Genomic DNA, 16883 nt, shown 5'->3' on the forward strand with positions numbered 1-16883 from the left:
GGTTGGGGGGGGGGACGACGACACGGGGACCCCCGGCCGCCGCCCGGGGGAGCTCGGCGGCGGCAGCGCCCGGGCCGACACGTGGGAGCGGGCGGCCTTCAGCACCGCGGCCGCGGACAGCGCCCGGCCGGGCGGCGGAGCGCGGTTCAGCACCACCCGGGCGGACAGCGCCACCGCCGCCGCCCCCTGAGCAGATTAGCGGGGCCGGTGGCTCCCCCGCGCTCGGATAAGGCCGCGCCGAGGCGGCGGCGGGCGCGGAGGTCAGCGGGCGGGGACCCATGGTCGGCCTCTCTTGCAGCTCTGGGGCATGGAGGGGAAGGAGAGGTGAGGAGAGCCGGCCCCCGCACGCCCTGCCCTGCGCCGCACCTTGGAGCGTCCAGCCTGAGGGGGACCAGCGATGCCTCTGGGGATGAATAAGCATGGATCTCGCTCTACTACCTCTTTGCCTCCGGACCCCACGGAGATTGTCAGGAGCAAGGCCTGCTCCCGAAGGGTCAAGCTCAACGTGGGGGGGCTGGCCCACGAGGTTCTCTGGCGGACCTTGGACAGGTTGCCGCGGACCAGGCTGGGTAAGCTCAGAGACTGCAACACACACGACTCCCTCATGGAGATCTGTGATGACTACAACCTGGAGGAGAACGAGTACTTCTTCGACAGGCATCCCGGGGCATTCACCTCAATCTTGAACTTCTACCGTACTGGCAAGCTGCACATGATGGAGGAGATGTGCGCCTTGTCCTTCAGCCAGGAGCTGGACTACTGGGGGGTGGATGAGATCTACCTGGAGTCCTGCTGCCAGGCCCGCTACCATCAGAAGAAGGAGCAGATGAACGAGGAGCTGAAGAGAGAAGCCGAGACGCTGAGGGAAAGGGAAGGGGAGGAATTTGATAACACTTGCTGTGCTGACAAAAGGAAAAAGCTCTGGGACCTCCTGGAGAAGCCCAACTCCTCCGTAGCGGCCAAGGTAAGATCTCCGCATTTCTCGTCAAGTCTTGCCTGTATTGGCTTGTGACTGTGGTGATGCTTACGTGAGGTATTGCCCTGCTACTCTTGCTTTAGCATCTGGGCACTTGTGGCTGGATGGATGCTGTGACTGAAGGGGAGAAAGGCCTCCCAGACACAAACAAGGTTTATTGTATCTTTTTGGTGTAGTTTGGAAAGGATCTAGTTTGAGCTTCCCTGGGGCAGCCTAGGCTGTTCAGTGTGGGAGCAGCTCTGCTGACCTGTGGGTCAGCATTCACTGATTGCAGTGGCTGGAGGTTGTAGATGTGTTATCCAGTGGCCTGTCTTAGCGCATTTTGTAATAGAGATTTCTTTGGGCCTAAAACATGTGTGTCTCCTACTGCTTAACCAAACTGGCTTTCAAGAAGAGGAAATCTACTTGAACTCTTAGACCTAGGTCCAGTCAGGAAATAATGCCTTCCCTTCTAGGGCTTAATTTAAAATTTTGTGGTGAAATACATCTCCTGGTTATTTGTATCATGCATTCCTAAGCTGCGGGTCTGCTAAAGCTAGTGTTTGAATTTCATCATTTACCTGATTTAAGTCTCCCTGTGCAGTACTGCTGCAGCTCTGTCTCTGTCAATAGTTGAAGTGCTGCTTACTCTGAAGTTGGTGCTAGTGCAACAGATCTATTTGAAGGCGTATGGAAGATAAGATCCATGTTAGGAGAAACCAATGTCAGAGTTGGCTCTGATAATTCAGCTGTCTCATGTTAGTCACATATTCTTTAGTGAGGAAAATCTCTGTGAACACAATGATTCTGTAACCATGGGGACAAAAGTGAAGGGGGAGAGGTTGAAAACTGTGGGATAAATAACTGAAAAGCGTAAGAGACTGAGCAGTAGGGACCAAAACTTGAATTTTCTATGTACTGGTGTCCTCAGAGTATAGCAAAGAAGTAGAAAGAAGCCCCAGCTACCTCTTTAATGTCTTCTCCCTGTTGTATGTGCATTTGCAAATGTAAACCTTAGTTCCATCCCATGGGAATCTGGCTTTGGTGGGCTACTTATGAACAGACTTATTTCCCTCTCTTTTCTCTTATCAAAATGTTGCACATCATGAATCAAGAGCATGTACGAAAGTTTGGGGAAGGGATTTTAGGAAGTGTGCAGCTAAATGGCTCATTCTGGCGGGGGAAGGGAGAGGCATGGTCAGCTGCTGAACCGATTATCACTTTTTTAATGACAAACGGAGCCCCAGAATGTCTTTTTCTCTCCAATGGCACAGATGACACTGTGCTGAATGCATTAATCATTTATAAGGCTCCTTTGGCACAGTCCTGGAATCCTGAAACACAGGCCCCGGGCTTCGCTGTGTGTGGCACTGACTCAAAATCCATTAGAGACTGTTGATGTTCATGATTTATTGTATATGAGCAGGGGTCATTCTTGCCAAATAAGTGTCTCTTGTGATTTATAAATGAAATACACTCTAGCTTCATTTTCTGAGAAAATTCTCGGAGTAAGTGCATTCGGCATTGCAGTTCTGGATTAATTGAGAGTGAATGGTAATGCATTATTATCCTTCCCATTTAAAGCTATCATTCTGTGACTTCGTTACTGTAAGGAAAACGGTGCTGTATGTTATCAGACCTCAAATATTCCAGCAGTTTCAAAACACAGATTTCTACTCATGTCAAGTGTAGCAAGGAAAATGGGCATGCTGAACAATTAGCTTACCAGGCAGGGACAGAAGAGCTGCTAAGCCTATTCTTTATCCAATTTGCTCCCTGCTGGTGGATAGCTTTTCTCTCATGCCAGAGTATGCCCTTTGCTTTGATGACCTTCATGAGAATTCATTCCACATATTGAATAGGCTGGACCCAGTCTTCTGATGGAAAGATGTGGGGAGAGGGACTTGGCAGCCTGACCCGTTATCTGACCTAACCAGCTGTGCCCAGGCTCTGTTTCAGGCTGCATTTTCTAAATCTGAGCCTCTGCCTGATAGCTCCTGGCCAGCTTTCCCCAGCTGTCTGCTCAGTGGAGCACTTTTGCTGAGGCCATGGGCCTCCAGGAGCTTCTGTCACCTTTCCCAAAGCTAGACTCCATCTGCTTTGCCAGGTCTGGGAGCTCAAACTGTTCCTATAGAAAGGGAACAAAGTAAACTATTCTGAGGTTTAATGACTGTCACTGAAGGACCTAAAATTATTGTTGGGAAAATCTGTACTACTCTTGCTTATTCTTTTTCTTCAGACTTGTGCCGCTTAGTGCAAAGGTTTTTCCATTTAAATGTAAGAAATAGCCTCCTTTCACCTTTTCTTTAAGAAGTCTAGAAAATGGATACAAATGCAGGTTGTCCCCCAAACCTAATGCAATCCTTCTGTAAGCCATGCCCTGTTGTCCAACTCCTGCTTCAGCCAGGTGGGCTTTTTTGCTGGCTGCCAGCATTTGTTTGTATTTTAACATTTTCTGCACAACACTTAACCCGACTCCTCCATAACAGCTTACTGCAGAACTTCTCATGGTTATACTGGGACAGGTTAAATCCTGAGAGAGTGAGTTGTTTTCTATTTGTGGTTGGTTTGGGTTTTCTTTTTTAAGAAAGGAATTGTATGTAATGTACCTCAGGGTGGAAAACAGCATTCAAATAAGAAATGAAGCATCCCCCAGACCTTAATTTTTGTTGCTTTTTTATCCACTGAGGATTTACCCGTATCTTTTGACTAATCTGTCTTTTGAACTAACCACCTCATGGCAAGCAGTGTCTTATTTATGTGTGATGCTTTACCCTGTATGTGACTGGAAAGGACACTGTTAGCTTTTTATAATACCCACTCTTTGAGAGCCTCCGGATTTCTACGATGAGGCAGCAGACAGCTGTTAAGGCCCCAGGCTTGCTGCCTTGTTACCTCCCAGCACTAGCAGAGGGGAGTTTGCTCCTTTCCTATAATGCTGCAGTCCCTTGCATCTGTAACTGAAGCTGCACTGTCCTTGTGCGAGGTGCTGTAGAGCCACGGGGCAGCACTCCAGCCTTTCTCTATGGTCTGACTGTGCAACAGGCACCCGAACCATTTTAACCCCCAGTCCATTTAACTTGGAGGCACTTGCTGTGCTGTACTCGCCTGCACTCACCTTGCCCAGTGGGAAAACACCTATGCCCGAAATTGAGCACTGAGGGACTCTCCCTCTACCAAATGAGAAAATATTTAACAGGCAGTTATTAAATAAAACTCTTCATTTCTCTCTCTCTAGCCTTACAAGATATTTTAAAGGATCAGTTTCTCCTGCTTCTTGTGACTTTATTTGCCTGTATATCCCTGAGAAATACTCACTGCAGTCTTTGTGTATGCTTCCATCTCTTCCTGTTTTTGCATATTCCTGCTTATTTTCATCATTCTCCTGGTCTCCCTTAACAGTTTGGTGGTTGGTTTCTGTTTTGGTGGTTCGTTCGTTTGGTTTTTTTAAAATAGCATTCCTCCTGTACTTTGGTGTACTTGCAACATCCATTTTTAACCATAGAGGAGTCTCTGGTGCTTGCTTCTGTCTGGATTCATCCCAGACGAAGATGAGGTGCGGATATTTTCTGGAGTGGCTATTACATTTTGTGGTGTGGTAGTTTTCCTTTCCTCAGGAAAGAAAAGCAGCTCTCCAGAAGCCAAGGAGAACTGCTGCTTTTTCTTGGGACTTAGTGTCCATGTCAGGGCAGTAGTGGCTAGCCGTTTTCCAGCACTCTGGTTTGGGCTTTTAATCGTAATTGCCCTTTCCCTCAACGAGGCTAAGCCTGGGCAGCTGGTTTCTGTCACCCACAACCTGGCTAGCAGCCTTGAGTTTCCGAAGCAGAAGTCCCTTCTGTAGCTGTTGTTTTTTACTAACCAAGCTAGTTAGGATCTGTGGGTCTACCTCCTGGTGAGACATTCATGCCCCTTGGGAAAGCCAGCCTAGCTGTAAATCCAACTAGACTTCATGGCATCCCGAAAAATCACAGACTGCAGTTGTTCCATGTTTTCCAGTATAAACAAATAACAAATTAGACCAACTCAACATCTGAATGAACTTATATGGTCTTGGAAATCCTCTGATCACCTGGACCTTTCCAGCAACTCTGCAAGAACATTGCCCTTTTTGACTCTTGGGAGGAAAGGAAATTCTTTCTTCTTTTAGTCCTTACAAATTATTGCCCTGATCAATATTTGAGTAATTAGTGTTGCACAGAGGGGTGGGGAAGAAAAAGTCTGCTCGTCTTACAGACTCCTCTGCATGTGCTGGTTTCATCTATTTTTCTCTTGCTGTCCTGAAGGCTGAGAAAAACATGATGACATCACCCACTTTGCCAAAAGCTTCTCTGCATATCTGCATGTCAAGTAGGATGTGCACTTCCTCTGCTCCTCGCTGCCTTCACTTCCCACTTGTCCCTGTCCTGTTGGGAGCTCAGCTGCAGCAATCCTTCCATTCTGGCAGGCTATTTCTTATCCTTTCCCCTGTCCCTACTATGTCTTTGCCAGTGCAATAATATCACATTTATCCTTGAAAACATGCAACTCCAATTCAGTAATCTTATTATGCATGCCTCTACATTTGTTGAACAGCTTTTCTCGAGCTGCCCGCTGCTCTCTGCTGCTAATCTCTGGATGCATTGCTTAGGGATTGGGGAGGTTGCGCTGTAAGCTCTTTTCTTATTATTGTTGATAGTAGTGACAAAATAAGAATGATAAAACCTCTTGGAGATGCATTTGCTACATCTAGAGCATTCTTCCCCCACATGGGCTTTCTATTCCTGGCCCTTCCTTATGGCATGCAGTTTTCATTCATCTCTAAACCCGCCTGAATTTAGCATTCAGCAGAGGAAACCCCTCTCCCTAATTGCAGGGGTTACATCTTAGCCATGCCTTGTCTGTCTCTGAGGCTCCCATCACAGGGCAGATGTTGACTTTGTCTGTTAAAGCCAGATTGCCTGTATTGTGTTTGCATCTGTGCAAATTTCATTTTTCTGATGCAGCTATTGCTTTGGTTTTTCTGCTATATTTAGGAGACTTTTCCCCTTCATCCAAAGTAAACTCCTGTCTTCAGAGATCCTCAAAAGGAGCGCCTCATTCCAAAGCCTTTCCCCTGGGTTCAAGGATTTGCCACTTTGGTCTATAGCTTATTGCTGGGTTTCTAGCGCAGCACTGTCCTACGGACGCACAAACGATTGCTGTTCTGTATCAATCTCTTTTCATCCTGCAGCTCCTTTCTGGGTGCTTGTCCTTCCAGTGAACTTCTTAAATCTTTTGTCTGGGGAGCCCTATTTCCTATGTTCAGTTACCTGCAATGTGTCCTCTGCTGCTATCTCACCAATGACCTTCCCACAATGTATTGCTGTGCTGCCAGTTCCCAGAACTCCTCTGTATTACAGCTCCCCTAAACTCCCAGTTTGGGGGGTGATGGGGGGTGGAACCCTAGTAATATTGTCAGACTGGTAATTATGTCATGTGATTCTTTCCTGGCTCTAAAGAATCTTGCTGGGAGCTCCTGTAACATAGGAGAAAGCCTGGCCATGACACCACCTTGTTGGTCTTCCACATCCCTAATGCAACATCCCATGTTATTTCCTTCATGGTGTGCATCTGCCAACAACAAGCGTGTTCTAAGCTCTCCAGGTGGGATCCTCACCCTTCAAAGGTGATCATTCCTCCAGACATGTTACTGCAGCCCTGAGCACCCCTTGGATCCAGGCAGGCAGCTGCCTGGCATTCCTGCCTGAAAATGGTTTGGGTTCAGCAGTTTACAATACAGGCCTGCAGGTTTGCAGTCTTTAAAGAATTTTATAAAGAGAAAGTTAAAATTGTTATGCCTAGTAGTTCTTTTGATGTACTTGCCATACAGTCCATGAAGTATAGCGTGCATAAACATATATATATACATGCACAATCCTGGATTTTTAATTTATCTGTAACCTTCTGCTAGGAGAGCCTGGAGCAAGTCTGTGGTCCTCCTTGAGCCTAAGCATCCACATCTGTGTGAGAGTGCCTGCCTGCCTCAGGAGGGAAGTGACAAGCTTATGTGCCTGGGCTGAATTCCTTAGAGAACGTGTGCTATAGAAGTATAGTTGATGCTATTTTTAAAGCACCGGCTCTCATTTGTACCTTTGAAAAATCTCCCTGAGAAATTAATTCCCCTTGCTGCTCAGCGTTCTCCCATCCTGCTCAGCCTGTGAGCAGACATGGTTTAAGGTGCTAACATCACCAGTCAAAAATGTAGGAAATCTTGCAATAATGGAAAATCCCTGCTTTATTCAGCTGTAACTGCAGAGGCTTAGTAATGGGATTCAGAAGAAGAGTGCTGGGTATGATCCACCCAGGAAATGCCGCTGTGGTGTAATGCTCACAAAGTGTGGGTGCAGCTTCGGCTGGTACCTGTGCAAAGCACTTGCATGCGCTGCCAAGTCAAGCATGCTGTGCCTGACGTGTGTGCACTGACTGCAGTGGTGTTCAGTGCTAGCTATGCAGAGGCCCTCTGGAGCTGTGTTCTTAAAAAAACAAAACAAAAAAACCAACCCCCAAAACACCACACCCCCCCCCCCCCAAACCAAAAAAACCCCAAACCCACCACAGTTCTTTTCACTTTTAAAATCACTTTCTTCATTTAACTCTTCTTACACAGTGGGAGAAATATCCTTGCTGTTGTGTTCCTACTTTTGCCTGTTCCCAGTGATCCTGAAGATCACAATTTCCTTATCATTTCTCTCAATGTAAATGCCCCCATGGAGAGGCATAATCCAGTGTTACTTTTATAACGAGTGTTGCTTTTTGTCATTGCTAATGGCAAGATATTTATGTCAAAGAAAGTTCACAGCTGATCACTTAGTTCTTATAATAAACACAGTCAATATGATTTACTGCATGGGGATATCTGGCAGCAACAGAAGAGGCACAATGTGATCAGTGAATGTGAGCAAGACATTAATACTAGCCTTCTCTGAAGAAGCTATACATGGAAGCTATATGTTGTCACTGCTTCTACACTGAGGCAGACAAGGATCAGACCCTTACTGTTATAAGAGTTGCCCAGTTTGTTTCCTCAATCTAGAGGCTCAACTCCATCATGGGCTGGGTTGGCTTCCCATGTGTTACGCTAAGACTGGGAGCACTGACACCACAGTATGGCAGTAGCTGAGCTCAGGCTTGCAGGTCACTGTCCTTACAGGGCAAAACTGCTTCAAGGGCTGAGTGGGTAAATCGGCTCTGTGCTGCTCTGTGCCATGGACCTAGGAGCTAGTAACAGCTCAGGGATCCCTACCCTGCACCCGTTGCTTAACGGTTGCACCTGAGCTGCTTTAGCTTTGGCACTCTTTATCCTTAAGATGACCTTGCCCTAAGTTTAGTCCCTGGGGTGATAGCCACATGTTCACCTCCTGGCATTCTCAATTACTCTGTATAGCAAAAGTAAACCTTGTAGTAAGGTTCCCCCTTAGAGTTTGGCTGGTCTCTGTTTTTTTCCTGCTGCCCTAGCTTTTCTCAGCCTCCTCTGTCTCCTTTACAATCTGGCACTAGCTGAACATGTTTACCAGCAGGACTCAGTGAGGTCTTTTTCTGATTTTTCATGAAAAAATTCTACTCTTTGTTCTGGAGCAAGCCTGGAAAAGTGCTGAGCATCCCTGTACAAGCACTGTGCCTTTGTACCTACTATAGCCCCTCCCAAAATGCTAGCATTTAAATATCCCAAGTGCATTTATTGTCTAGGTCCCCCATTAACACCAGCAGCCCCAGCCCTGCTTTTGTGGAGGGTAAAACTCCCATTGAATGTAATGGGAACAGATGAGTATTATGATGTCCATACTCATCAAGCAAAGCTCTCAAAGTGCTTTGAAAAGATGGATTACTTAAGGCCAGGACAAACCTATGATATATATATTATCCCCATCTTAAAGTGAAGAGGTGATCATTGCCCAAGGTCAGTGAGGAAGGCTGGGGCAGAGCTGGTGGGGGGACACCCTGGCTTCCCCCTGTCCCATGTCACCAGTACATTTTCATGATATAGGTGAGATTCCAGTGGCCCTTGCCTGCTGCCTACACTGTGATATTACAGTGGAAGGTGCTGACAGCCATCTGACAGTTTATCCAAGGGGATGGAGTGAGAAATCAAACCTCTCTTTGTTTCAACACAGGTATTCTTATTTAAGTGAGCCCAGCTTGGAAAACTTTGTCATGTTTGAGGAATGAGTGGCTACAGAAAAATGGAAAGGTTTTCTCTGGTAGATCTAAAAGGTCTGTAGTGGGGCATTTTCAGCACTCTCTGATGCAATGCTGACTGTAAGGAGGGGATGCTGTCTAACTGTTTTGAATAGCAAGAGACTATGTATGTTAGACTATATATGTATAAAAAAGTATTGTGGAATTATATAATTGTAATAATAGGTATCCAATACAGTACATATTGATATGTATAAACACAGAAATATATTTAAAATTGCCCCCCATATGGGACTTACTTTGTACCAAAATCAACCTGTATAAGAAAGGTATTTATTTTCAGTTAAAAACTCCTAATCCTAGCAACCAGCTCCTCTTTGAGCACAGCAAGTGTAATGAACAACTCGCAACCTTATTCAACGGGAGTAGTATCTCCTCAGCCAAAATAATTGCCACCTTTGATAGCACCAGTGTCCGTGTGAACGTGAAGGACAGTAACTGGTCAGAGCATGGGCTTTTGGGTAGTTTGGGAGCTCCCTTCAGTATATTTTAGGCAGCAGTCAGGAAAGATCCTGTGTGGTTTACAAGGACAGGGGTCTTTGGGGGACCATCCATCTCTTTCCCTACTGAATCTCCTAATCTGCCCCTAATTATTTCTTTTCAACCCAGGGCTCCAGCACCTCTCCAGCTTCATGTGGGTTTTCAAAGAGGAAAGACCCTGTGGTTTGCTTCTCTCTGGGAGTACAAGGTTGCACTATTGTCCTCTCCCTGCTGTATGACTTGTCCCATGCCACCTCCAGGTGAGATGATGGCAGCCAGCCCTTCCCTTGGCATCCAGCTTCTGCCTGACCTCAAAGATATATTGACATTTTTTAGGAATGTTTGCCTTTTCCCCATTCACAAGTCTCTCCCAGACCTGTCGTGATTCCTGTGAGTGTTTGTGCTTAAGTTTGCAGCTATTCTGGTCCAACAATGTGGACCATTGGTCCAAGGGCTGTGGATGTTTTGTGACTCTTCCTGAGGTGCTGGCACTGCAGCATGGGAAAGGGGGCCTTAACTCAGCACTCTGCTGCTTGGTTGTGTGTCTGAAACCTGGGTTTAGACAAGGGAAATCAATAGCAAAGCAAAAACCGAAGCACTTGTTGATACCTGAATCCCATATTGACAAACCTCACGTGAAAAGCAACATCCATCAGGCATCCATCTAATCTGATAAAAAACTTGTGTCACTAACAAAAGCTGGAAGAACAGTCAAAGTAATGGAAGAAACAATTAATTTTAAAGTTCATTTTTTTTTCTGCGGTACGTAATCAGTTCCAGTTATTATGAGTTCAACTTATTCAATGCTGTTTGGACTACAATTCATGCAGAGTCTCTAGCCAAAAGCACAGATTAGCTTTGTTTTATTTTATTTAAGTCCATTTGCTGTTGCTCATTTTTGAACAAAATGGAGCTGTAAATCTCATTTGCAACACATAAACAGCATAAATGTCAGAAATGCTCTCTGATTGGTACTGATGGACAAAATGTTTCTCAAACGTGATTATACTTACCAAATTTTATTTTAGGCTTAAGATTCCTTGTGGGTATCTCTTAAAAAATACTCATTTTGCTAAAAGAATAAATTGAAGATGTGAGCAAAGAGGTCTGTCTCAGTCTCACTACTTAAAATCTTTTGTAGTGGGCAGGAGCTCTAGTAAGCACACTTTCCATGACACAAGAAATCTCTTCCACATGCCAGGTATGCTTTGCTTGGCTGCTTGCAGTGGTATCTGATGGTAGTATAAACGGGGAACGGAAACACGCTGTGGCACAAAGCACCAGGAACAGCTCCTTCGTTCCCTGAGGAGCCTTCTATATGACTATGTCCAGTCTTTTCTTATCCTTCTCTGCAGTGATTCAGCGTCTGTCGGTCCCTAGCTTTCTCTACCTTGGCATCTAAGTGTGTCGTAATGTGTTTGTCCTCCCAGTAGTCTTGTGAAGGAGAGCAGTGCGATTATCCCAGTGTACTTGGAGAGGGTACAGAGGGACTAACTGGCTTCTCAGGGTCTGTGATGGAGCAAGGAACAGAGTTGTAATCCACTCTTAATCCCTGGACCACTTTTTTCTCTGGTGCAGCTGGATCCCAGCCCTAAGCATTCAAGAGGCAGCTGTAATACATAAGAGAGTTTAATGCTTCCATGAAACTGCCTGGGAATCCATCTCGGATTGTTTTTTTTCAGGTTTCTGGGAATTTCATTTTTATCTGGCACATGCTCAGCTCTGAAAAACTTTATTCACAGGGCTGTCATTTTTCTGTTTATTTCAAAATGTTCATCTATCACTCTACACACTTACTTTCTTTTGCATCATATGTTTTTCTTAACTGTAGTGATCACACATTAAATAAACTCTCTTTACTTCTCGTAATTGGTGCATTTGACCACTTCCACTATTAGTACTTCTCCATATCTGGCTATTCTCAAAACTATGGGTTCATCAAGTGTCTGGATAGAAAAGGAGTGTAACTTGCTTTCTGAGGCAATGTTTGCTCTCTGCTATTAGAAGAACCCAGCCTCTGTGGTGGAATAGGGACCTTTCACTCCTTGTTTACTTGTTTGCGAATTTTTGGTAAATCTGTCCTTCATAGCATAAAAGTTAAATCTTTTTAGAAAAGAAAAGCGGGGGGGACGACGACAAAAAGTGTTGTTTCCTCTCCTGTCAATGTGCCAGAAGTTTATTAATAATACGTAATAATTATACATTATATTTCTTAGCCCCTTTCATCTGAGGATCTTAAAGTGCTTCACAAACATTAGTTAACTAATCCTCATGACTGCCTGGTGCAGTCACTATTATTATCTATCTACACTTAAATGTGACAATGCAGAAGAAATAGTAAATAAGAAAATTTCCCAGATACAGGTAAGAGCAAACCTGGTCTAGAAAGTTAAAGCAAACTGGAGCAGATATCATCATTTTATAGCTGTATTTTGTGTGCAAGAACCCACTAGTCTTCCTGTCAATGTATCCATGCCATTACATCTGGAGTTGACTGCTGTTGGACACAGGCTGAAGACAGCAGTTGGGAGATTTTTTTAGACCAAGACACTATTATCTCTGCTGGCAAGAGGAAAGTTGCGATTGGCAGCAGAACTCGTGTCCCTGGTTGAAAGCAGCAGAGCTGGTGGCAGAGGGCTCTCTCTGAAGCCGTCTCAGTGATGGGGTTTACCGATCCTCACTCCAAGAGAGCCTTCTTTTGTTATCCTTTGTAGGAGGGTCTCTAAGATGCAGCCCATCAAGTGTACGTAGTGCCCTTTGAAGGGTCTCGTCAATGCTCAGCAGACCCAGCTGACCACCAAGGCTGTCACAGCCATGAGGTATCTTCCAGTGCCTACACCAGATGGGTGCAAGGCACCCAAAGCTGTCAGCCCAGCACAGCTGGTCCCACTAAGGGGTCACCGTGTAGAGTTGTGGGGAACTTCACACTTGAGCTTTTCTTCTCTGACTGCTCCCCGGCTTGCTTCCCTTCCACAGGGAGCCACCGCAGAGCGGCTCCCAGGCTGAGTCTGCTTTTGCAGGGGAAGGAGCTTCTGGCTCCTTGCCCTTCCATGCACAAAGCTTTAGGAAGTCCTGCATGGGGTGGACTGCAAAGCTCGCCTTAGTTCTTTCCCCTCAGCCCTTGGACTAAGAGTTGCATGACCATCTACGTCTTATTACCTTGACTGGCATCACTTAGGAATGTTTTTTTTTCTCAGAAAGAATAGTTTTTGTGAGGGTAGAACAGAAATGAAAAATAAATAAATACCAATGTTCTGGCAGCAAATGTCCCCTCATCTTACAGCTGTACCTCACACTTATTGCCAGTGAGCTGAATTAAACTTAGGTTAGTCAATGCACGGTTATTCTTAGCCTCTAATCTTCCCCAGGTAAGAGTCTGATTGATCTCAGCAGGTTTTGCAGCCTTTAGCTGAGAAAAGCTATGTCTTTTAAATGTGTTACCTGTTACTATGAGGAAGGCAGGCTCACACAACAGCAGTTTTGGTTTGCAGTGTTACGCACCTGCCAGTTTTTGCAATGTATTAGGATAGATTATGTCAGTGTTGGGAGGGACTACGAGAAGGTGGTTTAGTCCAGTTTCCCAGGAGTGCTGAAGACCCACTGGTACCATGAGAGCTCTCAGATATGTCAACCTCTAGTTTTGCCTTCTGGAGGAGATGCCAATTGGTATGACTGGCATTTATTTTTGGTTTATTTTGACAAAGTTGTGGGCTTGGTAGCTGACTCCGAGTACATTGGGTCCCACTTATTGTTATTTTGATCCTTCAAGGTAAATTTGAAGCAGATGAGGTGTAGTGTGTGAAGTCTGATTAATTCCTACTGATCTGGGCCCTACTAGCCCTACTTTGACTGAAGCAGATCTTATCAAAGGGAGCTTTTCAGGAACAAGAACCTCACACATCCTTCATGCCACCCATGGTACCGACAGACCCAACACTTGCTGTATGTGTTTTGACCCCTTCCTGACTCCAAGTTCCTGTATGTGGCTCAGCATAACAGGACAGAGCACTTTTGGGCTGTCCTGGTAAGGAGATATTTCTGCCAAACATAATATGTGCTGCATTCTAGATCATGTCAGGTATCAGAGTTCATTTTGCTAATTGCCACGTTCATGCACTCTCTTGTCTGTGTTTACATGCAGTGTTATTCTATAGGAGTAACTTTAGACTTCCAGCAATCCCAGGGAATGGTCTCATTTAACATCTGCAGCCCTGGCCAAAGCCAGCTTTAGCATATGCAATCTACCTACTGAAATATGAGACTTTCATCATGCTAGGCAAATACATCGGGTCCCACTGGAGTGATATCTGGTATCTCTTTCCTCTCTGCTGAACACTGGGGCAGGTATAATTTGATTATTTTTGCACATCCATTAAGCTAAAGAAAAAATTTGCTAAAGTTTCTGGCTATGAATGAAAGGCCATGAACAAAACCCACTTGACTTAGTTATTTTTAAAGATGCTCTTAAATGCTTCTTGTAAAGTGGCTGTGAAATAGTTTGCACTATCTTCTGGAAAACTTGCTTCATGGTCCAGATAACTTGGGCATGGCAATGCCACTTCCAGGCTTTATAGGCGTAATTTATTTAATTCATAAACTCTTTGTAGAAAGTTCCTTTTTTTTTTTTTTGGTGTTTATATAGCACTAAGTGGAACACTGGCCTGACTCACAGCTCATGTATGGTACCTAAAACAAGTAATAAATATGTTTTGCAGAGAAAAAAACTGCTGTAGGAAGGAGATATATATATATATGAATATATATTCCATAATTACTAATCCCATAACCAAACTGGCCTGTTTCCTGAGGAGGAGGAGCAGAAGGATGGAGTGCCTCTGCCTGCTCTTCAGCCGTGTTGCTCTCCTCACCACCACTTGCTCACTTAAACTGGGATCCTCGTTTCCAGTAGGACCCCAGGCTGTGCAAAGCAGCAAGGGATTAAAAGACCTGTTTGATCGTCCTTCTTTTGCACAGAGGCAGTGATCTCCAAAACGGTGAGCGAGGCACATATGGAGAGAAAGTTATTGCTTTGGCTGTCGCTGCTTAATTCACCTAAGCTGGTTGCATCACAGGTTTTGTTGTTAGAAGCTAATCCTAAAGCACTGGGAAGCATTCCCCCAGGCACTCTGTGCCAGATTCAGTACATGAGTGTGTTAGTGATACTTTCCAGACAGACGTAATCTGTGGTCTTGATTTGAGCAGACTTAGGCAGGCATGTGTGTGTGCAAAGGAAGGATGAACAGATAGGTTGTACGCACAGTTGCTGTGATTTAGCATGCAAATCAGGTAGCTGCAATACATAAATGTATCTTGCAGTTTATACAAGCAATTACTTAATCTGTGTGTGGAAAAACAGGATAATTGTGTGCAAATTAGACGTATCATTGCATGCGGTGCAGCTATGTGTTTAAATGGTCAGCAAATCAGATCCTTTCTATCAGTAATTAATGACTTTCTGTCCTAAGGGAAACTAAGTACTAAGACTCTTCCTAATTTTATTCTTTTTTCCTTTTCCACCAGGTCCTTAAACAGTTCAAAACTCTGCTGTCATTTCATCCGTTGTTCCCTGCATTATCACCTACCTGCTGGAATATTTCTTTTCCATAGCATTTTGGGGGGGGGGGGATAAACCATAATGCTGGTAATAGGCTCCCTCTTCCTAACCACAGAACAATCTTTTACATCAGAAGTACATCGCAACCCCCTCTTTAAAAGCCTGTTTCTTTCAGTAAAAGTCCTTCACCATTGACGTCCTTGCTGCAGTCTTTCCCAAAGTGTTTCTGGTGAGTCCAGTGAGTCAAAATTTAGCTCGATGTTCTTGAATTCAACCCCAGGGTGTTGTATAGCTCTGGTTTGTCTTCCCTCCATGCAGGTAGGATGACACCCCAAGCTGAGACGATGGTCTGTTGGGCAGTGACATGGCTGCTATTGGCAGATCAGGGGTCATGGCTTTGCTGTGAGTTTTCTGCACAAACTCCAAAAGGTGATTTTTCTCTCTTCTGCCTCTGACCAACATCTGCAAAAGATGGAAAATCTCTCTTCACTTTTCCCATGCTTGCCTTGGTAGGACGTAAATCCTTTGGGGACCACTTCTTTGCCCTGTACTTGTACATCAGAGCCCTTATTCAAGGGGAAAAACAAACACAGTCTGTCTTTTTACAGCCCTGCTGGTACAGCATCATTTCTGCTTGTGTTCTTCAGAAGGAATACAGATAAAGCTTAGTTTGGCCAGATGTCGCCTTTTTGATTTAGTATCTTAGGTGGTCAACAGCTAATGATTAATCTTAAATGTCACCTCTTTTCCTTTCAGACTGAGTCCTTAAACTGTTGGGATGTTTCAATACATTTTAAGTAAAGCAATGATGCCCTCTGCCAAAGAACAGAGAGCAAGTATGGCAAAGCTCCAGCCTTTGCACCTGTTCTGGTTTGCTTTTTGTGTGAAGTGCTTTATAATTGTCTTCTTCATTAGCAGCCTGCTGAATTCTGGTGTGTGAGGGATTAAAAACTCTAATGAATATGGATTATTTCAAATATTTTCCTTTGAGACCCAGTACAGAATGGAGATTTTTTGAGCTATATGGTCGTATAATAATAAGGAATGGAAGATGCCTTCCCCTGCCCTTTGTCAAAGTTCTCTCTTAAGAGTGAATATCAAACCAGACAGCTGATCCTCCTGCTCTGCCTAGGGCAAACATGATGCTCAGATCCAGCTGACCCTCCTGCTGGATCTGGCTAGAGGCAAAATGAAAACCTTGCTAAGAGTGGAAAACTTTAGCACGCACATAACTTTCAGCATGTGAGTAGTCTCCTTGAAGTCAACAAGTCTTAAGCATCTGCTTAACATTTAGCATGTAGCAAAGAGGGAGCGAGTTATGGTGCAATTAAAGGACCCATTTCACTGAGGAGGCCAGGAGCATGTGCTGGCTAAGTTTCTATGAAAATAAGTACATTTTCCTCCTCCAATTAAAATTCTTCAGTGCTTAAGGTTAATGTGTCATCTGCAACATCCAAGAGGCCTGGAGAGATTGTTTCTGTGGAACAGATGCTCAACAATCTGCATTTTATTTTTTTTTGTCAGTTTGGACACTTTCTTGCTTCTGCTTGCAGAAATTGGATCCTTCATATCTACAGCAAAGATACGTTCTCTCCCCTGGTCAGCCTCCGTAGCGTTCCTCCTGAGGGGATCACAGAGTGCTCTGCAGGAATCTGCTTAAGCCCACTTTGCAGGCAGGGA

At 44.8% G+C, this 16883-nt stretch overlaps 1 protein-coding gene across 1 annotated transcript in view; it reads left to right on the forward strand.

The window, feature by feature from the left end:
• Nucleotides 1-397: 397 nt before the first annotated feature.
• KCNB1 (potassium voltage-gated channel, Shab-related subfamily, member 1) overlaps nucleotides 398-16883 on the forward strand; it is a 126045-nt gene continuing 109559 nt past the window's right edge. The window contains exon 1 of the mRNA XM_010569666.1: nucleotides 398-964. Coding sequence (XP_010567968.1) covers nucleotides 398-964 — 567 coding nt within the window. The remainder of the gene's footprint in view (nucleotides 965-16883) is intronic.

Source organism: Haliaeetus leucocephalus, unplaced genomic scaffold (genome assembly GCF_000737465.1).
Source record: "Haliaeetus leucocephalus isolate CR32 unplaced genomic scaffold, Haliaeetus_leucocephalus-4.0 Scaffold273, whole genome shotgun sequence".
NCBI lineage: Eukaryota > Metazoa > Chordata > Aves > Accipitriformes > Accipitridae > Haliaeetus > Haliaeetus leucocephalus.